At 39.0% G+C, this 24,332-nt stretch overlaps 1 protein-coding gene across 3 annotated transcripts; it reads right to left on the bottom strand.

Annotated features, from left to right (window-relative positions):
• Positions 1 to 4,269: 4,269 nt before the first annotated feature.
• On the bottom strand, positions 4,270 to 24,326 carry SEC23IP (SEC23 interacting protein). 3 transcript variants are annotated; one of them, XM_003208195.4, is made up of 19 exons: positions 23,967 to 24,326; positions 20,515 to 21,044; positions 20,037 to 20,232; positions 19,639 to 19,832; positions 19,129 to 19,218; positions 17,812 to 17,932; positions 17,436 to 17,525; positions 16,862 to 17,003; positions 16,057 to 16,265; positions 15,301 to 15,419; positions 14,535 to 14,705; positions 14,098 to 14,193; positions 13,694 to 13,900; positions 12,890 to 13,045; positions 12,300 to 12,402; positions 11,173 to 11,358; positions 10,767 to 10,929; positions 8,289 to 8,377; positions 4,270 to 6,995 (listed from the first exon to the last, which is right to left on the bottom strand). In XM_003208195.4, exons 1-18 carry the CDS (start codon positions 24,100 to 24,102, stop codon positions 8,296 to 8,298), a joined length of 2,991 nt encoding a protein of 996 aa, XP_003208243.3. In that variant the 5' UTR covers positions 24,103 to 24,326; the 3' UTR covers positions 4,270 to 6,995; positions 8,289 to 8,295. The 3 variants fall into 3 exon arrangements, with proteins under 3 accessions (XP_003208243.3, XP_031410401.1, XP_031410402.1); XM_031554541.1 differs by having other exon boundaries at positions 20,037 to 20,223; XM_031554542.1 differs by having other exon boundaries at positions 20,037 to 20,217.
• Between the last annotated feature and the right edge of the window lie 6 nt (positions 24,327 to 24,332).

Below are 24,332 nucleotides of genomic sequence, written 5' to 3'. Positions count from 1 at the left end.
AGAAGGCTGTGTCAAACCCTTTACAGACCGCGCTGTTTGTGTTTGTTTTAGGAAGTTGTGTACATGACTCCTGTGGTTCAACATACACTTAGACCACTCTTTTCTTTCCCCTCTATAATCCAATGGGATTTTTCAGTCGTTCTGCTAGGTGCCTCAAAACAACTTCATCCAAAATCACCTCTTCACAGAAACCTCAAACGTCCACCTCATCTTCACAGCTCTGGAGGCAGGAGCTCTCTAACATGTCTTGGCAATTGGTTATGTGTTCATTGCATTTAAAATCTGGTGTGTTCCCAAAGGAGCTGCTCTCAAAGAAGGCAAGCCATCTGTCCCTTCTTCTGGTGCTTTTTCTCTTTCCACATCCATGTTTTAAAGTAGAAATAATGTTTCCAACTCAAAAGCCTAATTTGGTCTGTAAACTTTAGATTTGTAATGATTAAATCTAGTTTAAGCCAGACAGTGAGGCTTTTTCCCTTACTGCTGATAGGAATTCCTTCTTCATGTGGTTAATGACTTGCACGTTGCTGCTCTGGCACTTGCAGTAGTATGGTGTATTTTATCACCACCAGCTCACAGGTCTGGACTCCTGCTTTTCCCAGCCAGATCTGCCATCACTTCCAAGAGCCATTCTGCTGAATTGGCCTCTCACTCCCAGGGAAATTTCTATTACAATAAGCAAGATAAATGTGGACAGTATAAACAAAATGTTTCAAAATATTGCTTTGATTAGCAAAGTGCTGCAAGAATCCACTGGAGAGTCTGTTATGTATGTGGGCAACAGCAGTGAATAGCAGTAAAACAAAAACATTATTTCATTTCTCTGCAGACACACTGTGGGCAGAGCCAAGGCCACGTTGCTGCCTGAGTCTGTGACCAAGAAGAAATGAGCTCAGACAAGATGCTGCAGCTCCACGCCAGGCAAGGCAAGCTCTACGAATAGAGCTTTCTCACTGCAGACTAAGGGCATAAAAAGCCCAGAGCACACAGGAACTGTTGGGCACATTTGGCAGAAAGTGGGGCAGAGAGCAAAGCGTACAGTCTGACTTTTACTTCTGACACCCTGAGGAATCAGCACATTTAATGAAGCAGGAATACCTGTGAAGATGGGGTCCTCATGGCTGCAGTAGGTGGAGGGACAACATGCTGCTGGCAGCTGGCTGCCCAGCTCTCCCACCAAAAGTGTCCTCAAAGGAAGGTCCAAAAGCCCATCCATCGATGTTCATCCATCCAAGAGCTGCTCAGGCATAGGAGGAGGGTGAAGAAGGTCCTGCTGGCTGCAGGGACTGCCTTTCTCTGAAGAGTTCAAAAATTTTACCCCCAAATCCATTCTACATATTGACTTTCGTACTGATTTGCAGTGTTGTACAAGTTTTTCTTCTTTGTTTTCCCCATCAGCTTCAATTTGAAATGAATTTGGTGAACACCGTATTTCTGACATCTTGGCAGGCAGAAGCATTAGATCTTACATGCTTCTCCTTGGGGCTCTGGCTGATGTAACTCCATCATAACGTTGTAGACATACAACATAATTCATTTCCATAGATACATATATAGGCTCAGTGAACTGAAAATATATGCATAGGCTCATTGAATTTACGCTGGTTTTGAAACACATTTGTCCTTCCTACCAACACTCAAAGCTTCACAGTTGGCCAAGCACATTCCTGCAGAGTTGTTAGCCTACAGATTATTTTAACTTGTACTTAGCTGAGCCATAATTGCTGTACCCTCATTGCTTCCACTACAGCATCTGATATGATTAGCTACGCCATTAATTATCTTGTACTTTAACTATGAGCCTCCTGCTGAAAACCAAAGAAAGGTCAGTGCACATATAGAGAAAATGCTGCCCAACAAGATGCATTTATCAGCAAATTAAGCACGTTACGCACTCAGCACATGCATACAGTCCAAGGACTTTGCTGATATGCTAATGATACCTGTTGTTTTGCTAAGGATATCTGCTGCTGGTTAACAGGATACTGTCTGGCTCAGATCTCCCACACGCTTCAGCACACAAAAATCCTTTATAACGAGTAAATCCAATTAAACAATGCAAAGGATATTTGGCACATGTCCCATTCAACACAGATACTTCTCAAATAATGCTTGGATTTGTTGATACACTGATTTGGTTTTTCACCCTTCCATTAGATGTGCACTGTGGTCCCCTCACTTTAAGGAAGTTTAAGGAACAATCTCACGTTGCGTCTCATAAATATTTTAATAAGTTTCATTTGGTTCATTTCAACGCAAATTGTCATCATCAACTTCTACTTCCATATGTATTTTCCACAAGTTGACACAACTTCCTACTGCTCTGCCAACATCTGCATGATTTCAAACATGAGCAGCATGGCTGGAGGAGTAGAAACCGTTGTCTGAGTTTTCCCAAGTAGATGCCACAGACTGAGAACACCTCACACTCTCTATCCACATCGTCAAAAGAGAGAAAAGTTTTTTTCAGTGTATGTGTATACACATCATACATAAGTATCTATACATGCATCTATACACCTGTTAGCCTGCACAGTCGCTGTCTCTGTTCAGCTACCAGTTTCTGTTCACAGCTTTCTCTTTGCAGTGCTCTCTAAGCAGGTTCTCTCCTTAGAAAACTTCCCAAATCATTCAACAGATGTCATTATATTTCAATCAATACTGAAACTTGCACTGTGATCCCATTAGCAAAGGATCTTCCAGCGGCTTCAACCACATAAATGTGTACAAAGGATGGTCTGAAACTCATTATTGACAGGGCACAATACTTAAAAGCACCAAAGTCCCTTCAGAAATCATTTAGCCAAAATACCTTGCAGACAGTGCCACTCTCATTAAGGATTTATTTAAGTTATTTTCTTTTACGCTATGACTGAATAGTTTTGCACTCAGCAGAAACATCATTATTTTCTCCACATCTAACTGCACAGAGAAGCTAAGGGGAAGAAAAAACAAGAGAGAGAAAGTATTTGTCATGACACGGCTGTGCTCCTTTTTCCCCGAGGCTGCAGAAATCCGAGATCTGTTTCTCCCTTAATTCCCTTCTACAACCTGCAACCCATCTCACTTGTGAGAACCTCCCTGGAGGCTTACGGGAAATTCAAAGCTGTACTCTTAGTCCTTCTCAAAGATGGAAAAGTGGGGAAAGGACAAACATATCCAAACGCAGGCAGAGAAAATCATGAAGCTGCAAAGAGAATAAGCAAATGTTTCACTATGCCCAGAACAAGCCTTAGCTTAGGAAAACGTGACTTCTGGCAAGCAGGCGCCTGCTGGAGAAGCTCACAAGCAGTGTCTGAATCAACCCTCTTCCTACTCATGCACTCACAGCAGTCTGGGGCAAAATTATTGCTCTGCTTGCATTTATGAGGCCATTTTAATAAGATGAAATTCCAAATCATTTGAAGATTTTTGTGACAAAAGGAGAAATACAAGGTCAACTGCTTTTTTTTTTTTCTTCTTCTTTCAGATCTTTGTTCTCTGTTATCATCCTTAAACAGACACACTTCACATTTGATTGCCTGAATTTGTATGGATCTGAAGCTATTTTATTGACATCTGCAAGATACTGCTTTTATTGCCTTCATACATAAAGGAAGTCTGGAGAGCTCCAGGTTTTGAAAGTCATCAGGCATTCCTCATGCACGTGGAGATCTGCACTTTAGCTTCAAGGTGCATTATATGGGGTTCTCACACCCTCCACACACCTCAGCTGAAGTGACTCTGCAAGCAGAACTGTACTGATGAACACATCTGTGCAGGTTATTGAACATTCTCGCTTCTTTGGGATTTGCAACAGCAACAAAGGAAACAGAAAAGAAAAAGAAGTTGATACTTTTCTGTGCACAGGTTGCTTTTAGAGTTACAAAGAACTGCGTATGATACAAGACAGAGTACTGACAGTCAAAGGGAGTCTTGGGTTTTACTACAGCTTACAATGCACAGAGAGCACAATGTTCACATAATTCCATTCTTACTGGTCATAACCCTGTGCACAGGGTCAAGGATGGCCTAAACTGCTCCTGGTTTTGATCCACCAGAGCCCAAGGAGCATTAGCAATGCTCAACTCTTCAGCCTCGTTCCCTGCTCCAGCTGGGAGGCAGCCAGGAGCTCAGTGGTACCCAAAGCCCAGCTCCTGCTTTCCTTCCCCTCCTTCCTTTCACCACGGCAAACTGAGAGTTGCTCTTTGTCCATTCTTTACAACAAAACTGCTAGCAATCAAAGCAAACAAAAATCTCCTTACCTCTGTAGAAATGAAGAGTCTCAACAGGTGTGTTTGCAATTTTATTTACACTGGAGTAGATCCACTAGCTTTTAGGAAGCTAATCCTGATTTACAGTTAGGAAAATCAGATAGCAATCTAGAGCCAAGCTTGTATTTTATGCTAACAGGTGCTGTTACAAGAGTTTGGAAACAACCAGCAGGCTGCTCTTACTACATCAAAGCAAACTGTCAATAACTTACATGATTTCAATTAAAAGCAGATATGCCAAGAATGTATTGAGTACTGAAATCAGACCACATACCTGGAGTAATATTTCTCATTATTCATCAAGAATCCATGAATACCCCTACCTTTTTGTTTAACATTTAGGGAACATATCCTAATTCAAAGTGCTGATAAAAAATAAATGCAATCTAAGAACAGAGCAATGCAGCACTTCAAAGGGTGGCTCCTGAGTGCTCACTCCTGTTAGGTTTGAACCCCAGCTCTCCACAGACTAACACTGTGCCACTGGCACCAAATGCTGAGAGTTATTAAGGAAAAATGAAATGCAAGACTTTATTATTCATAACAAGAAACAAGATGACATACAGAGAGGAACTGGGGAAAACATTGTTATGAAAGTATCACTGTAGACAGAACTTGTAGCACATTTGTCATACTGCAGACACAAAGTTATACATATTAATTTAACATTCACTAGGAAAAAAAAAATAATATCAGGACAACTCCAGAAGCAGTTACTAAAGAATTTCAATACTATACAAAATGTCACATGGCACAAGCACAATTTGACTACACTGCTTTTACAAACAGAAGTGCTAGGAGAGATTTCCAGAGGGAGGAAATGCTGCCAGCACAGACAACAGCTCCTGAAGCAGAGTGGCAGAAGTCAGCCCTCTTTGCTTGAGTTAGGCAGAAGTATTTTCAAAATAATTCTGTTTTCAGTGAAAGATTCAATTTCCTTCAAATGGGAATCTGTTAGAAAAGCAGTGCATTTCTTAGAGAGGCTCTGATTATGTTTTTTCCCCTTAGACTTCATTTATAAACATTTACACCTGAAAAAAAACAAAAACAAAAAAAACAAAAACAAACAAACAAAAAAAAAAAACAATCAAGTCACAACCTCTGTTTTTTTCCTCTATTTTCTGGTTATTTTTCTTATACCATGAGAGTTATTATTCTTCACGCTATGTACTTTCTTTTGGTTTTTCATTTGTTGACTTGTTTTAGTTTTGTGCTTTTAAAATACATACATATTTTAATATATTTGGATTTACAGCACGCTGCATGAAAGGAGATGTCTGGAAGAAAGTGTTCAGCCTTGAGAAGCCAACAGGAAAATCCCATTGTCGTCCTCAACTATCTCGTGAAAGGGTGCAGAGAGGACAGACAGACTGTCCTTGGAGATGCACAGAGAGGACAAAAGGCAACAGACAAGCTCTGCCTGGGAAATGACAACAATATATTAGAAAAAAAATCTTAGTAATAGTAGTCAAACGTAAGAATAGAGCCCAGACAGGTGATGGATCATCATCCTTGAATAAGACCCTAAGCCACATAATTTAAGCTGGCCCTGCTTTGAGCAGGGGTGTTGGACTAAACCTCTCCAAAGGCCCCTTCCAACCTACTCTGTGATGAAATACAGATTCTTTGCTGTAAAGACCCATGGGAAGTATTTATAATTATAATAACTAAAGTATTTACACAAGAATGTGTATTTTAGGAAAAAAAATACTGCATTTCTAAATGTATTTATTGCAATAGCAGAAGCAATCAGTCAGTAGTAAAGTTAAGTTATTAAGAAAAGCCACAATTTGCATGTAAGCTGAAGCTAGAAGAAAGCTACAGAAGCTCAGTATTCAGAGACACAAACTCATGATTTCAAGCAACCCTACTCATAACAACTTCATTAAGAGATAAACAGACTGGGCTGCTGATCTGGACCTAGATTATTATCTAATGCCCATATGCTTCAGATTCCTGTATTTCCACAAAGCATTTTGAGAGATTAAATTGCAATGTCAAGGTAAGTATTTCAGTTCTCACAAGTGCAGCCTAGCTTCACTAAACTGTATCAATCATTTGACCAAAATGTAGTTTTAAACTGTTCTTTTCCAGGTGTGAACACTGAACTACACGTAACAAACTTCTAACTTTCTTGAAATCAAAGGTTCTACTTAAAAAAAAAACAAAAAACCTCACAGCAGAAACTTAAAAAGATCTTTACAAAATCTCCATAACACTTACAATAGTAAGGAAAATTATTCTTGTTGCTAGTTTTTTTGTAAATAGGAACAGCTCTGTGTAATCTGTATTAAAGGTGTTATAACTACAGTTCACGTTTTATTACTAAAAGGTGGACCAATAAACGTCAAGAAAAAGCAGATTACTGCTGTTTCTCAACAAGTCCTTTTTAACAAGGACATGCTGCCTTGGTAGACAAAGCATGTTTGACAGTCAGCTGAGTTAGGAGGGAGAGAAGTAATGACTTGCATGCCAGAGAACTCCTCAGTGATCACTTTATATTTGGCAACTGTACAATTTAACTGATTGATAAGACCAAAAATCGTGTCATTCCATTCATCTCTTGAATAACAGGGCTGATCTTTTCAGAACTAAGTTTGCTTGAAGCGACACAGGAAGGCAGAATCCGAGAGAGCTCTGGACTGCAGGAAAAGTCTGATACTTATCCTGTCAGCTCTAACTATGCAAATTGCAGGTGTTCTTTGAAGCAGCTTTCACCAGGTCTGTCAGACCAACAGGTTATGGCTGTGCAGAGAAAGCAGAAGATGTATATAAGAGAAATGTGAAATATATCAAGTTTTGCATTCCTGTAGTAGTACTAAGAAAATGAGATATGCCAACATTCAATTCCAAGAGGACTCAAAAAGATCTATAAAAATCCATCCTCTTCTATCATCAGTTTCTAAACACAAAAACCTCATGAAATGTACTTGTTTTGGACTCAAAAAGGCAATTACAAAGAGAAAAAGCTTACAACTGCTCATAGGATGTCATACACTATACACTTCAATTAGCTACTAGATCCTTATGCTTGTAAGTTATCCTACTGCATTCAGAAATACTAGTAAAGATGCTTTGTTTGTAGCTGAGCTTTTAATATGTTGATGCGTTCCCCCAAAAGTAGAACATACAAAAGGAGTTACTACTTACTAAAAAGGAAAAGGGCATAGTGACTTAAATCTTCCAAGTTACACAGTGAAAGATACTCCTCTGAACGTAAGAATAAAACTTCTAGTGGTAACTATGCTTTAATAAAGAAGGACAACATTCTCATTTGCAAGAGAACTTAAAAAGCGTCTCAGCATTTTCAACCAGGTAATCAAAATAGATACAGGAGATGAAAACACTTCCACCAAGAATGTCTTCAGTTCACATATTAGAGTTGTATCAAACATTTCTTTACAAATCTTATACAAAGCCTTTTATTACTGTTACAAGACGAGCAGCTTAAAGATGACCTAGACATAAATCAAGGTACATACAAAAGATTTTTAATACCATTAGTATTATTTCAGTGAGTAGAAACAAACAAATCCTGGTAGCTACTCACTAATTACTAGGGCAATTGATTCTTCTTGTATGTGATTTTAGCTCAGTTAACACTAGTGACTCAGTAACTTACCATCAAAAGCATCATAAGATGGAACACTACACAAACATACTGCATAGCACTGCACCGTAAATGAAACCTCATCATATCCTGTATCATCAAGTTTTCCTATACTTCACTAAACATTCACTGAGCAGCTGGACTAAGAAGAAATAACATAATAGAGACCACATTTCAGAGCTGTGCTGGCAATTATCACCTCATATCAAGAACTCTGACATAAAATAGCTTTTCAGAAGTGAAGAGAGAGCACTTAAAGGTTTCTTCTGCATTTAAACATCTAGAAATTGTTTTTTCAGATGACACTTTGAAGCTACCTCCTTCATAATTTAAATTCCAGAGAAAAAACAGAAAGTAAGGAGATCTAAACTGCAGCTGAATTTGTTATGAATACGTGTTATCTTAGAATAAACTTACAAATCATGTACCTATGCATCAATGTTGTGGCTGCTCAGGATTGATATTCATAGTCCTGTATATTTCTTTGAGAAACAGCAAGGCAGTGTCTTCAGATTCCCTATAAAGTATTACAAAAAAAAAAAAGTTAATTTGGCATGGATCACATTCTAACCCATGTAAGGCACACTTCATCCCATCCCAGTTCATGCAGACTGTTCAGAGAGTTATCACCCCAACCTGTATCTTTTGGGAATCTGGCCTTTCTTCTATCAACCTCCTTTTTGAGTCACAACTCTGCATCAGTTTTACATTCCCTCTGCAATAAGCCCTAGCCAACATGCTTACCTTTTACTGCAGCATTTTCCTTTCTGTGTTCTCCCTAACTCTTACTACACTGCAGTTTGAAATCCCCTTCTCTATCCATTTCTTTGATGTTATTTGGCTTAAATCTCCTCAAATAGCCTATCACTTACTCCTGCCCAGTTCTATCAGCAATACTCTATTTTCCTGCTAATTGGTTTGTGCTTTCTTGTTGACAGCCTCTAACAAACATCCATAGCTATCTTCTGCACCTTACCTCCAAAGAAATGAAAGTATTTTTCTCTCATTTAAAGACTAATTAAAGTACCATGTTTCAAAATTGTTTTTACCAGCTCTTCTTAAAAATCAAACCTTCAGGCCATCTGAATTTAAATTCAGGAAAAAGAAGTGTCCATGTTATGTCTATAAAGTGTTATATAAGCACAAAAACCAATACTAGTATAAGAGAGCAACAACCAACAATAAGAGAGTAAAAGAAACAAACAAACAAAAGAAAAAACCCACACAGTTCACCAGGCAAATTTAAACAAAGTTCTAAAGCTGCAGGAGTAGTTAGATAATGGTAACACCTCATGCTTTAAAAGCAATTGGACATGGAGAAAGCAAAGATGACTTAAACCATCAGAACTGCGACCCTCCAAATGCAGAGAGCATCTTTTACAGAAAACCTGTACAATGCTAAACATGCAAGCCAAGGATCTACAGACATTTTCAACAGTATGAAGATAGCAACCGCATTTCTCAGTGCTCTCTGCTACTGAACAAGAAAGAAAACAAGCAAGCAGAGGGATCAACGTGGAAACTCTGAACCTTGCAACACACAGACTGTTTTTTAAGGCATTTCCTCACCACCTCCTGAGGAAGAAACAAACAAAAAAACTCACATATTTGGGTCATGAATGACCAAAAAACCCAGACATGGCCAGATATGCTTTTAAAATTCGGCAATGATTGGCTGCCACCTTGTGGAATAAAGCTCCTTTCCTTTAGCTTTACCTGCAAAACAGCAGTGCCACCGCTGGTCACCGACTGCTTGGGAGCTCTGTCAGAGCAAACCAGTGCTTGGCTGCACTGCAGCTTTGATAAACCTTCCTGCAGGCAGTTACTCATCACTCACCATGCGAGTGATACGAGCTTTCCTAAGATCCTGCAAGTAATGCTCTCACATTCTCTACTTCACTCTCTGAAAAATTGCTTACTTCTCCACTTTTATCCATCAATAATAAAATCTTTAAAGTAGAAAACACAAAAACATAGAGAACTGCTTGCTCCAGTCCTGCTATACTCAGAAAGAGAGATAAGTATTTTGGTTACTTAGAGACAAGAGAAGTCACACCCCTTTACTCAAAAGCATTTTGCATAAGTCAGCAAATGATAACCCAGCTTGTTTTTTACCTTTGAAGTTGTTGTAGCATTGCCAGATACAGCTTACACACTCTCTGTTCTACCATTCCATAATCTGTGTATTTTCACATGTGCTTAATTATAACGCCCTCCCTTGGAAACAATCACTTAAAAAGCAGCAAGTTCAAATGCAGACATGGCAACAGCATAATGCAGGTCTACACAATGCCAAAATCTGCACCTTTTCTACAACCTGTTCTGTATATGAGCAACCACTGTCAACATGTAGTAAATCAGTCATCCAAATGTACAGGAAAATCTGCTATGCCTTTTTTTTTTCCCTTTGCTTTGTTGAGCTTTAGCAGCACAGCATCAATATCTGATACTTTCACTTTAACACAAAGAGGTAATTAAGTTTTACTATATATTGAAGTCTAATACAGTTCCTTCACAAATAGTTTTATTTGAAAAGCTACAGATGGCAAAATGCTCATTAAGCTCTCCTTTTAAAAAAGATTGTACTAAAGGTATGTGCTTTGACTTTCAAAGTTCAATAGACCAATATGCAATGTCTTGATGGCAAACAGGACTATAGATTTGCTTACACTGTGCAAATGCACACTATTTCACAATGAAACTAGCTAACAGGAAAATCCAGGTAGGGGATCTTGAGAATGACATTCCTGAGTAATTATATGCTGTCTGCCTTCACATTTGACTTGTCTCAATTATTTGATCATCCAGAATGTAACAGATTTAACTTCACAGTATAGCCGGAGGAGGAAGAAAACATCTTTCCAAATGGGAGACCATTTCAGAGTTAAGTGATGAGGACCTCTTACCAGTAGCACAAGTGACTCTGTAAAGCAAAAAGGTATTCATTGAAGCTTTCTATTGGTTTTTCTTGTAGAACATAATCGATGCGTCGTCCTCCATTCAGCATTCCAACCTTCACTGTAAAATCCTCATCTTTTGGAAGGTCTGGACTTTCAGTGATCTTTTCAGCTACAATTAAAGATTTTAAGATTTTAACAATTTTCAAGCACAGCCTGCTTGACTATAATTAAGGATTATCACTCATTTTCCCTGCTACAATTTCCAAGCACTTGCAATTAGACAATTATAGCAGTCTCAACTGACAAGGATGGCATTGCATAAACCAGAAAATCAACAGCAAGTGCTATGATACTCAAGCTTCCATTAACTGGAGAACAATAAATAATAAAACCAAAAAATGTGTCCACATACCTTCTACCACTTGCTTTTCCTCTTCCTCTTTAATTTGGTTAGCAACTTTCTCCAGTTCTGCTTGTAGCTGAGTTGAAGATGTATGAGCACGTGCAAATTCATTAAGGGTCTGCCATGCACTCTTCAAAGAGCTGATAAAACCCTGTTTCAGATCAGATCCCATTCGAGACAGAGAGTCTTTCAACTCTAAAAAGAACATCACAGCAGGAGTATTTAAAACATTCAACTAAAACCAGAATTATTAAGCCCCATTCAACAAACATTTCAATTATTACGAGAAACAGGCCTGTAATGTCATAAACATGTGTTTCTTGCACCTTTACTCTATTTAAAAGGATGATATACAATTAGCGCACCATTATTTCTCACTAAGTGGGTTAATGAATTAACACAGTAAATGTGTTAACAGCAACTAAGTTGCTATTCAGTACTGGTGGCAAACACTGAACAAAAGAGGGCTCTCCCCAATAGCTCCTCTAACACTTAATAGGTTGATAGTTTAATGCTTAGATTCAGGTTGCTCCGTTACATCAGGAATCAGTTTTCCATGGAACATTCACCTAGATCTAAGAAAAATCAGTCTTTCTTGTAAAGGGATATAGACCATATTTTTTTCCTTTATTACATACACTTTAAGAGTTGCAACCTAAAACATTGTTAAGCAAGTACCTCATCTAGCCTAGGAAAACAAACTGATTCTAACATACCATTCTAAAGCACAGATGCTACTGAATTTCTTTATCCAAGACCCTGAATGAAGATGGACTTTCAAAAGGGCCCTGAACTGTTGCACTGCTAACTGAACAGTAAAGCTGACATTCTTTAAGTATGCAAAATTTAAGTCACCTTAGTCCAATTTGTACTCCTGAGCAATAAAATTCCAAGCCCTGCACTGGAAAAAAAAAAATCTGCATTTTTTTCCTGAACATTTCCAATACTGAAAAAACTGGTTAAACATCTAATGGAAGTCAGCTGGGACAAGGTAAAAAAAAAATACAATAAAAACTATCCAACAACACAAAGACAGGAACCTGGACACACAGTCTCCTGAAACTGTTTAAGGCAGTAGAATATCATACAAGTAAGTTAGGAGTTTGATCCATAATTTACATAAGTTTACTTTTTACCTAGATGAAGTCTTTTTCTGCCTTTGTGGTGGGGAATAAGAACTGGTTTTAAACTCAAGTCTTCAATGATCATTGGTTCTATCCTGTAAGCTACTGGATCAAGCTGTTAAGAAATAACAAGTGATGTTAGTTATCTACCAACCTGTCACTGTTTAATTGCTAATCAATACAGGACAGAGAAAGACAAACATACTGCATTTACAGCACCTGTTAGAATTTCTAAATTCCCCAGAATCTATCTGGAAACTAAAAAAAGCCTTGTAAATAGCTCAAATAAAACATTTTTTCAAAAACATCCTGAAAGGTTTGAAAGTAATGAAGAAAAAAAAAACCCAAAAACTTTGGTTAAGCTCTAAAAATGAACAGGACAAATATTATCAAGCTATATATAGGCATGGAGCCTGTAAAGCCAACTCTACTTTTTTTTGTAGTAGATATCATAGGTATCTGGAATATCCAGATGGGTTATTCTGTTTTTTAAAAATGTACTGAGGGGGAAATGAGGTGTAATGCTCTGAGTTAAAAACCTAGCATTCTGCATTGTGGTTTGCATCAGCTAAAATCAAAACCCAGAAGTATTGCTTACTCACTGGATGATAGATATTGAAGAAACCCTTGCAAGTAGGAAGCCTGTAGTTCTCATCAATCTTTTCCAGTCCTCGTACAGTTAGGAACACACCAATAGGAGAACCAAGAGCAAAGAATGTATCTGGTTCAAAGTCCAGTGCACTGTAAACTACTGAAACCTATCAGACAAAAGTCAGAAAAATAACCACTCAGCACTGCCAGCTAATTAATATAATGCTTAACTAGGAAGGAAAAACAAGACGTATTAAATCAAACACATGCTGACAAGTACCTCCAAGACATTTCAGCTGCACTGTTCCATTCCACACAAATACTATAGTATTGTATATATGTATTACTATAATGTGATTTTTATTTTTTTTTTTTAAACTTTACACTATAGGTAGATACAGAAGAATTAAAAATTGATATTTATTTGAATAGGAAGCACTCGAGGCTTGTTTCTTGAGTTAAGGCTGAGGTACAACTTAAATATAACAGCACACATGAACCAATTTAGGCCATTCGGTACCACAGCATTCTTACCATTCTGATTTTGGAACAGGACACTTTTTATAACTCACTCACTGGTGAAAGTAGAAAAGTTAACTGTATTGCTATCCCCACTCATTATAGTGTTTTTCAGTAATCTGATCCACTCTCCTAGCACTCACTCTCACCAAAAGTTCCTTGTAAACATAACATCTGCACAACAATCAAGGGATGTAGCTCAATGCCATCGATGTTGAATGAATGAATAATAACACAAAAACAAGCAAAAGGATAGCACTGTTCCAGATGATTTGTTTAAATTTATATAGTCTCACCTGACCAGTTCCAACTTCAAAATAGTCATAGTCAACGTTCACAGAAGAAACAGATGCACCAACTGGAAGCTTCCTCTTTGAGTGCTGCTGACCAGACTCTGAAGGTGAGACAGAAGTAACTGTTTCTTTTGCTTTCTGGGAAGCTTCTTGCGTTTGGAGCATGGCAGCCAATGCTGCTTTCTTCTCTGCTGCAGCTTTCTTTTGTTCCTTTTGAGACAGGTTTCAAGACCAGAAAAAAAAAATATATATATATATATATATATGTTTTTCTTCATTTATCAAATTTCTTTTAATATATTCACGTTGTTAACAAATGTGTTAAAGAACAGAAGTTACTTAGTAGCAGGCAAGTCAGTTACATTTGCTTAACAATTCTTTATTTCACTCCTGAAAAGTGTATTTACCTGCTTGGCTGCTCTGTCTTTTACAAAATTGGCTATTTTCTTTCTTGGTCCAAGAGGTATCCCCATTTCCTTCAGGTCATCAACTGTACACATCAGCTTAAAAACAAAACCACAAATATACACAAAGGACACTTAATAACTCTTCTAGTAACATATAATTTCTTACTGGCAAATGAAATAATTAAAAGACATTTTACAAAACTATAGAAATTACAAAAATGTAAGAATGCAAAACACAGTGGCATAATATAATTGGAAAAAAAAAATCCAAGTCATATAATATTTAGTCTTCATGTCAAGCATTAATTATGTTACTTTCATGACTACTTTCATGCCTGACAGTATACTGAGGCAAAAGAAAACGCCAAGCAAACAACAACAAATCCAACACCTACACCCTGGTATAACCCCCTTGATCCAACTGAACATTATTGTACCAGAGATTCCATGTCAATTCGCTCCTTTTCAAATGTGTTTGCATACTCTGATAAACTCAGCATCTCCAGAGTCTTCTGCAAAGTAGGAACATCATCATCTACTTCAGGCTCACAAAGGTCATCACCAGAAGTAGTAATTGAGGAGCCCAAGGAACTGGTATCTTCAGTCATCTTAAAAGGACAGCACAGAGTCTCACATCAGACAGTAACAATACACAGCAAATAACTACAAATTTTGTTACTTGCTCTTAGAAGCACTCATTTATATAAGTTTTCTTAATCTAAGCTAATTTTTAGTAAAATACAGTACCAATTTTCTGTTAATAACGGACTAAGAAATTATACATTTAAAAATTACTGAAACAGGAGAAAGGTTTCTTGAGCTTTCGAACACTTAAAGATGTATTTCCACTAACAATCAAACAGCTGGACACTGCATCGAGCTTGACAACAAGTAGATTTCATTCTTTCCCTCTTGGAAATCTCTCTACCACTCAGATTCTACAAAGACAAGTTAGGTGTCCACAAGACCAAAGATAATGCTCATAATCAAATACAAGGACTGCTCTGCTTGGAACTTCAAGGAAAGGCATATAGTTTGTTCTGAGATTTGACAATGTTTACAAAATGGCACATTACCATTAACTTGTCAAAACATACCATCAAAACATGCAACACTGGTTCAGTCAGTAAACTCTGGCCACTAGAGAAAAAGTTGCTGAAATTATCAGACCTACTTGCCTGGGAAGATTAGCATGCAAGTTACCTGTTTATCTTGAACAGACATATCCTTTTCAGTCCCATTAACACCAGAGAAAGGTTCAGTATTTACTGATGAAGCCAAGTCTTTCTGGTTAGATAATATGTCAAACAGAATTAAGGAACCTGGAAACAGAAATTAAAGTTGCTTTAACAAAAGTTTTAGATACTCCTGTGCCAAAGTAATCAGCAAGAATTAGATACAGCAGTTATAGCAACATACAAGTTGATGAAAAAAAATTGCTGAACTAAAATACATACATTTTAACATAGCAGTAAAATGCAAACAAGATCTTTTTCATCTTTTTCTGTTCAAGTGGAATGCAGTTGCCAATATTAAACTACCTTTTAACCATCTTAGACTGAAGATGGATAGATCTTACCAAACTGAAGGAAAAATCCCAGCCCAAACCAATGTAAAATAACTTTTATAAAGTCATATGTTGTGTTCCAAAAAATGACCTTTGTTTTACCAAGTGGGTTACCTGCCTAAGATGACACTAAATAACCAATTAACTTTAAACTCAGATTAGACATTAAGTCCTCATGAAGAAAATTAAGACAGGTCAAACATACACGTATCCAGGAGTTACAAACTTTCTTGCAGAGCTTTATAAATGCAGCTATTGAGAAGGGCTTTACTTTTAATCTGAAAAACACGCATGAACTATCAGCTAAGTTCAGCCTTCTGCTTCACAAAGGTTTCACTTTCCTTCATGTAGGAACGCTGGTTTTATTTTAAATCAGTGCCTTAAATAATCACCTAAACTGTGTCCAGCCACAGAGACTCCTCCTTTGAAATCTGGATTGCGACTCATGAAAAGTGCATACAGACGGTTCATTTCCATCCCTACTTTATCCACAATCGTCTGACAGTAGGTGGGGCTGTTGTAAAACAGGATGTCAAGGAGGGTTTCGTTGGTGAAGTGGCGCAGGCGTCCAGTCGATGGCAAAGTGATTTTTTTAATGTTCCTAGTCAGAACAGAGAATCGTTAGAAGTAGTAGATAAGTAGTTTGTTAACTTTTGAAACAACAGATGGCAGAGCTGCAATCTAAATACTACAGAGAGAGTCTTTAGAGATATTTTCAACAGCACGTAGTTTTCTGGCCTGGCTGCAAATTCATACGTTAGTGCTCAAGGAATGGACAAAGGACCTAATGCCTTCCTCAGAAAGAGGACCCTGCTATCTCCTAGAGTCAGACTTGAGACTGCAGGAAGGCACAGCAGAGACAACTATCCACTGTGAATGCAACACGCCTGTTGCTGTACTACACATTCGCTCTCATAAGTGTTTCATGTATCAACTGCATTAGTCACTCCCATGAAATTGCTGTACCAAATGTACAGCACATATGTATAGATACATATCCTGTTACTCACCATCATGAAAAATAATACAAAATATTCCACATCTGTCCAACTTTCCCTACGCTGTACAACAAAGTGATAATTACAAAAAAATAGCAGTATTTTTTTTAATAACACACTCAGACATTCATTCATCTAGCCTTACAAGCACAGTAATTTCTCTAGCTGTTCCTACAAAAAAAGATGAACATATACTCACCTGTCCACACCTGTTGCATCTCCATGCAGAGAGCTATGCCAGTGAACTGGAAGGAACTCCACCCTGCTCACTTTACCTTCCTCTAAAGATTTCTTAAAGTGAGTCTGCAGCAACTTCAGAGAAACAGTTCTAAAATCATCAACTGGAGAGAAGCAGAGTAATAAAAACCTGACAGTAAGAGTATTCAAGTAGTACAATATTACAAACATTCTTTTTTTCCCCCTAAATTGCAACAGACAGAATCAAAATACAAATTACGGAAACTGCAAAGTGGAAAAACCTTTCCAAGAATTACTCAATTTTTCTTTTTTTAAAGTGCCTTTCTTGTAAGCTTCTCTTTATCTCACAACAGTGCATTTTTACTCTAAGATCAGTCCACACACAGCCTTCTTAACTCATTCAACTTCCTTAAACAAATGAATAAACCCAAAAAAATACCACACACAACCAAACACACCCCAAATCCAACCAAAATCTTTCAATTTTTTTTTTTAAAGACACACTTATCTGAAAGATAAGCTATCTACACTTAACAGTTAAGAATAAAGCTGTAATTAAACAAGGGAAAACTTACCACATTCAACAATGCTTCTAAACCTCAAGTCACATACAGGACCAATGCCATGAACCATAAACACCAAGTGGTCAACTTGGGCCATTTCTCCTGTAGAAAAAGAAAAAGAAAAAAATCAGAGTACCAATATTTACTACACTAGTGAAGTTTAGAGTCAAGCATTCTTAACATGCTTCAAAAGCCTATTACATACCATGGTTCAAGATACCACATAGTCCACAAGACTGAATGAATTGCAGTTTAAATTACGGAGCAATTTTAACCTTTAGACTCTAAACATGAACAGCGTTTTGCTGCTCCACTCACTATCATCCAACTTTTGCACTGAACCAAACCTACTGCTCAAGATGCAGCCCCACATACACTAATCACATACCATCAGGTATTTCATCATGGTCATCATCAATTCCACGTTTTACTACCCTTGGTCTTGCCTGACCATCTTGAGAGATGCCCCATTCATCTGATGTAGCAGAAGGTTGGAACTGAACTATAACCTGAGAAAGAATACATTTACCAATTATAAATACAAAAACAAACAAAATCAACAAAAAACACAACCTTTTAAATCCCCATGAGCTTCTCCACAGTTTTTCTTAAATGAGACTCTAGACCCTGAAGTAACACAGATAATTCTCATTAGCTTGAGAAGCAACCAGATGACTTACACTACAGTAAAACCACTAGTTGAAGGTGCTGCTTGCTCTGCAATTCCTAACAATTTCAATTCCTCAGACAAGCATTATTTAAGAGCCTCTTTCCTGGATCCCAGTGCCACTCTTCCTTATCAGCTGGCTATTTTTTCTGAAGAAACTGACTGTTTCCCCTACTTACAATTATTCTAATTTAAGGCAAAAAAAAAAAAAAAAATTGATCAGTCCTCATCAGAGAAGGAAAACATTTGAAGGAGCATAAAAACCTTAGAAAACAATTAATTCACTAGCATGACTGTTTATAGTCACTAGCACAGAAGTCTCACGCCATATTTATGATACTAAGAGTTTTAAGTGCTTCTTCTCTAGGGTTTTTTCTGGATGAAACTTCTTAACCTACATTAGCATGTGGTAAATGTAGGAGTAACTGTGATTCTGATATATAGTTTTTTAATTTTATGTCTTACTGCATCTGTGATAAGAGAACAGTTAACAATACTGCTCAATAAGTCTGAAGTCCACAGTTAAATCACAAGACACTGCTAGCAGAGCATTTACAGTACAAAAAAGATTTAGTTAGAAATTCTACTTCCTCATGGCCTAGAAATAGCTGCAGTGGAAGATTTTGTGGCTTAAATATTCAAGCTAATTTTTACAGTTTGATTAATGCTCTTCTTCACATGAAAGCTTAGCTTTAATTAACCTCAGACAGTCTCTACCAACTGGAAGGTAATTTAAATTGCCTCCTGCTCGCTGCCAGTTACACTTGCAAATATTTCAGCCATTTAACCCTTGTTCTTTCTAAGTACCAGGATGCACTGCATTTTAGTCAGGTCACAGCACATTGAAACAAGATTTTATAGCTTATTTTATAGAATTTTATAGAAGATTTTATACAGTTTCTATAAGCATTTTTATCTTAAACGCACACACGCTCAAAACAATTAACAAGTCAATTTCAAGCAAAACTAACACTGCATTATTTTTATACTCATCCAGCCCAATGCATTCTGCAAGAACCAGCTGCCAGAATCTATTACCTTGGGATTATGCATAACAATTGTCTCCCCATTTGGGAATTCAAGTCGACGATGCCATTGATTTGTAGTTACAGCCCTTTTATATTCTGCCTGAAACAGTGAACAAGTTAAATTGAGAAGGCATTCTCATGTCATGTCTTTTTTGGCCATGCACATTATCTGTAATGTTAACATTAGAAGTTACATAGTTTTATCTATATTATGAGTGACACATGGTGGGGATAGATTGAGGGTTGGACAGGATGATATTAGTGGTCTCTTCCAACCTTAGTGATTCAAAGTGTCACAGATGAAGGACTACACAAGTTGACTCAAGGCCACAGCAGCACAGGACCACTGCACAAGCAATTAACTATTCTGGCCACTCCACTTTTCAGAATTTGCTTACTTATGTTCCAGAAATTACACTCGGGGAATCATTTTAATGAAACAGAAGGAAGTAATTCTACAATCATAAATAAAAAGCATTTCCAAGTTCTTCATGAAGCTTATGTAAAAAGTAATACCTACCTCTAGCTTATCACTAAAATCCTCAGTGTAAGGAATAAAGCGGCTGTCCTTCTCTCCCTTATAGAACCACATGCATCGTCTCACTTCTGAAGGCTCTTCTTCCCAGTAAACAGCTTTCCTCATTCTGTCATACAGGTACACATCATAGCGTCCGCCATCAGTGCTCAGAACCACACTCTCAGGATCAGGCTGGACTGTGACACAAAAGTTACCCTCAGTTACAACACGAACACGTGCATTCTTTTTTCCTCTCTCATTCCAAGGCCCCAGTCGCTACTGTGACTGACACTAAGTCATTAAGACAGATATTTATATCATGGAAGAGAAGTTTAATATCTTCCATCTAGTTCCTTCTACTCACCTCTGAAGAAGATATGATTAAAATCTTCATAACTTACCAGAATTATAGACTTCCTCTAGTTTTGCAGAATCCAGAACACTGAATGGCATCCATATTTGCTTGTCCTCCACCTCTTTACAGTAGAACCAGTGCGGCTGAACAGGCTCATATTGATTCTGTGGCAGAACAGGAGGTGCTTGGACCAGTGGACCTGCAGGCCTGGGAGCTCGGACCTGTGACTGAGACTGAGGAAACTGAAAAAAAACCATCTGTCTCAATTTTACAGTTTTTTTTTTTTTTTAATAGAATTCTTCCTTTGCAATAAAGAGCACTCTGAGCCTTTATTTCTGTTTTCCAAGAACATTCTCTTTCAATCAGAAAACAGTATAGACAAGTTGCCCGTTGCTTATGTTTTTGAAAATTTGCATGTTTCCAATTACAGGATAGATCTTTAAGGTAAAATATGCAATTCAAAAAGGAATAGAGTCTTAAATTGTTAAATTCTGGTAGAACCACGTCAGGAACAATTTACTTACCTGTGTCAATGGCCCTGGAGGTGTCTGATACATCTGGACAGGTGGGACAGAGGATGGTGGATGAACAGGTGGGGTTGATGCATGACCCTGCTGCAGTTGTGGTGGAGTAAGGTATGGGTTGGCTCTGCTGCTCAGGGTGGTGTGGCGATAAGGATTATAACCCTGCTGAGATGGAAGAGCAGAAGCATTTGCAGGCGGGGGACAGCTTTGTTGAGGAGTCTGATAACCTGCGATTCCCACTTGTGAAGTAGGTGGAGGACCAGAAGAGGACTGTGACTTGGGAAGCTGTGGAGAAAAGGCATGTTGCCCATCCTGTGACCCAGTCACAAGTGGAAGTGAAGTTGGAGGCCTGGAGAAGGCTGCTGCTCCAACAGGTGGTGCAGAAGATGTTAAGGGTGGCTGCCCAATGCTTCCAAATGGATCGCTGCTACTGGGCACTTGAGAGAAATAGTTGAAAGTCTGTGGAGGATTAGGGCTGGCAGAAGTCTGACCCAAGAAGCTGTCCTCTTCGCCAACATCTGCAGAATCATCTGCAAGGACACACAAAAAGATGTCCAGAGACATCAAACAAATCAGCGTATGTAGACAAAATGTTCTGTAATGTTAGGTATGAGCTATTTCCAAAACTCTACTGGACTATATGAAACCAAAAGTATTATAAATCTTACATATTCTTGAAGATTAAATGTGCCATAAAGTTAAACAAAGGATGCCAAGTCTTCAAGAGCATATAAAACAGACCACAAAAGTCATTCTGTGTTCATAAATAAAGCAACAAAAACTAAAAGTTTAAGTAAAAGGCCGAAGTATGACTTAAATTAGAACCTTTCCAAGCCACCCTGTCAAAGAAACATGCTTCCATGGCACTAAAATCCCTTTCAATCTCCCTTATGCCTACCAAATACAAGAGCAGCTTTGCTTTATTTCTCTCGCTATGAAAACAGACACTAAGAATAGAACCTTACTCTCAAATGTTTAGGCTTCCAAAATCTCACTCAAAAGTAGGGATTAAGGACATTCCCAAGCAGACTGTGCCTACTGGTGATGGCTCTTAGTGGCTTAAGGCCATCCTCGACCCATCAGGAACGCCCTCTCTCAGTTTCCCACTTTATTTGCAAGGTGGCCAAAACTCATCACTCCAGTTTATCTGATAAGCAACATTCATCACAAGCAAGAGTTAGTCCAGTTCTGTCTAAGAACTTACTCTAGATTTCTGCAAGAGATGAGTCTCTGGTACAGAAAAATAAGTCCCCATCCTGTGTAATTGGAGGAGAGGGCTTAAAATCCTGTCATGTCTGTGTTTTTGCATCATGAGAAAGAACACAAACCAGCTCCTGGTCAGTTGCAGCTTTCTGCTTTGCACTGATCCAGTAGAAATTGGAAAACCAAGCAGTTTGACCTGAGTCCAGCAATAGACTCAACTGAACATTGAACTGTCTGAGCATCGTTGCCTGCCTGCTGAGGGAACAGCACCTTGCAAACACCCAAAGCAATTTACTGGAAGTCATAAGAGCATTGTTTTCTGCTCTGGCAGTCAAATAATCCCGAGACAGTGGGGATGAATCCCCCATTACTGCTTCTCTGCTCCTCAATCCCCAGGCAATGAGAGACCAGCAGCTCCAAGCGGCCGATAACAAACACCTTTACATCTTTATCTGCAGCCAACATCACAGGAATACAGAGTATCAAGGGAGCACTGGGGAATCCATAGAGAAGTCTCCATAGGAAGCTGCCGTTTTAATTAATCAATCAGAAAAGCAGAATTTGCCGTGACTAAAATGTTTGTTTACTAGTCTTTTCTGATGACAACAATTTCAGGCAAGTACCACCTGAATTTGCACCTATGGTACCACTTTCAAGAACCTTTCAAGACCTTTACCAAAACCCGATTCACAAACCACTTCAAGTATATTTGGGAAACTCAGTCTATCTGTGCATTTCCTAAAAAAAAAAAATGGACAGACAAAATCATATATACATACAGTTTTCAGACACAATTTCTACATTACCTTTTTTCTAATTTGCACAAACTCCATTGAAACACATGCACAGATACAATAAGTGAAGCACTTTGTACAAATGAAAAAGAAATCCTGTGATTCTTCAGCTTTGTCATACAAGGGCAGTATTCCTCTCACATTCAGTGACTGCATGACAGCCTCCTATGCATCTCTCAGATAATACCTTGACACTCACAGACTGCTACCTGACAATCCCAAGCAACAAAAGTCCAAGTCCTCATTGGGAACACTCTACCTACAGTAAGGATGTTAGTTAGTTCATCTGAACCAGAGAACACATTTTTTGTCTTCAAACTGTATGGTACAAAATTCTTACTGCTACTGACTCTTCAAAATGCAACAGATGCATGCATGCATACAGCTTCCAAACATCAGCTTTCACATGGATGTCAAACAATTCCTGACATAGATTCCGAAAACAATTCAGGATTCAAACTCAAGGGCTCATCCCTTCCTGCTTCAGACTGTGATTCAAGATGCAAACTGCTCTATGCATCCAGATCCTCGTGACAGCTGGCTAGTCAAGGTGAATGGAAGGGATGACAGAAGTAGAAGATAACAGGATGTCCCTCCCTTGAACGTGGCATAACCTCAGTAGATCTCTAGCAATTAATTTCACTCCAGTTGCAAAACTATGAACCTTCATCCAATCAAAAATTGAGCGAAAAAGAGAGCTAACAACTAATCACATCTTATTACTGAAATCCCATCAACAGATTTCCTCCCTCGCCAGGAAGCTGCCACGTGAGAGCCACTCATATAATGCTAATTTCTAGACCTGCACTTAAAAACTGTAAGGACTGTGCAAACTCAGCTAGTACATGTATCAGCTATCTATGTTAGATAAGTAGGAATGATATCTTAATGTTCTTATTCCCTCTCCATCCTCCTGAAAATGTGGAACATCTGAAAACCATTCTGAAGCCACACTTGTCAAGTATGTTTTTAAGCCCACAGAGATGTACTGCATTCATTTCCTTAGCTAAGGTGTCTCAACGTTGAAATCAAGTTTTGGATTTTGAACTGAGTGTGGAATCACAGACTCATTAGGTTGGAAACGACCACCAAGACCATCCAGCCCCTCCCCACACCCCTCAGTGCCACAACCCACAGCTCTGTACACCCACAGGCTCAGTGACCCACCTCTCCCCAGGCAGCTGTGCCTTCAAATATCCCACCTTAACCTTCCCTGGTGCTAAATTAACACGGAAATCTCAAGTTCCTGCTTAGCACTCTATATCCGCACGGAGAAAATGAAAGATGACGTGGGATAGGCACACGCTCAGGGAAGATGAGGGTCACACTAAAGCAGGAGCTGCCGCCGAAGGGAAGCACAGCTTGGCAGAGTACAGCACGGCAGAGCACAGCGGGACGAGGAGCGGCCCCTCAGCCCCACATGCCATAGCGCCCGCCCTTCACAGCACCCCATACCCGCCGTGAGGAGAGCGGGGCCCGGCGGCGCGGCCGGCGCCTGGCTGACCGGGATGAAAGGCACGGTGAAGCTGAATTCGGTAGCGGAGGAAGCGAAGAGAAGGTTGGTGCCGGCACCGGGCTTCGCCGCCGCCATGGCTGCACCCCGTCCACGTCCCTTCCCAGCAGCAGCCCAGCCCCTTCCGCCCTCATCCCGCCCGCCTTTAAGATGGCGGCTCCGCGGGCGGGCGCGGCGGGAGGAGGAGAAGGGAGGGGCAGGAGGAAAAGGCGGGTTCGGATCGTGCCGCCATTGCTGCGGCCGCTCTGAGAGGAAGAGGAGGAGGAGAAGGCGGAGGGCGGAAGTCCGCCGTCCCCGCGCTGGGCTGG

This window comes from Meleagris gallopavo, chromosome 8 (genome assembly GCF_000146605.3).
Source record: "Meleagris gallopavo isolate NT-WF06-2002-E0010 breed Aviagen turkey brand Nicholas breeding stock chromosome 8, Turkey_5.1, whole genome shotgun sequence".
Lineage (NCBI taxonomy): Eukaryota > Metazoa > Chordata > Aves > Galliformes > Phasianidae > Meleagris > Meleagris gallopavo.
This window is presented reverse-complemented; position numbering and strand designations above follow the sequence as displayed.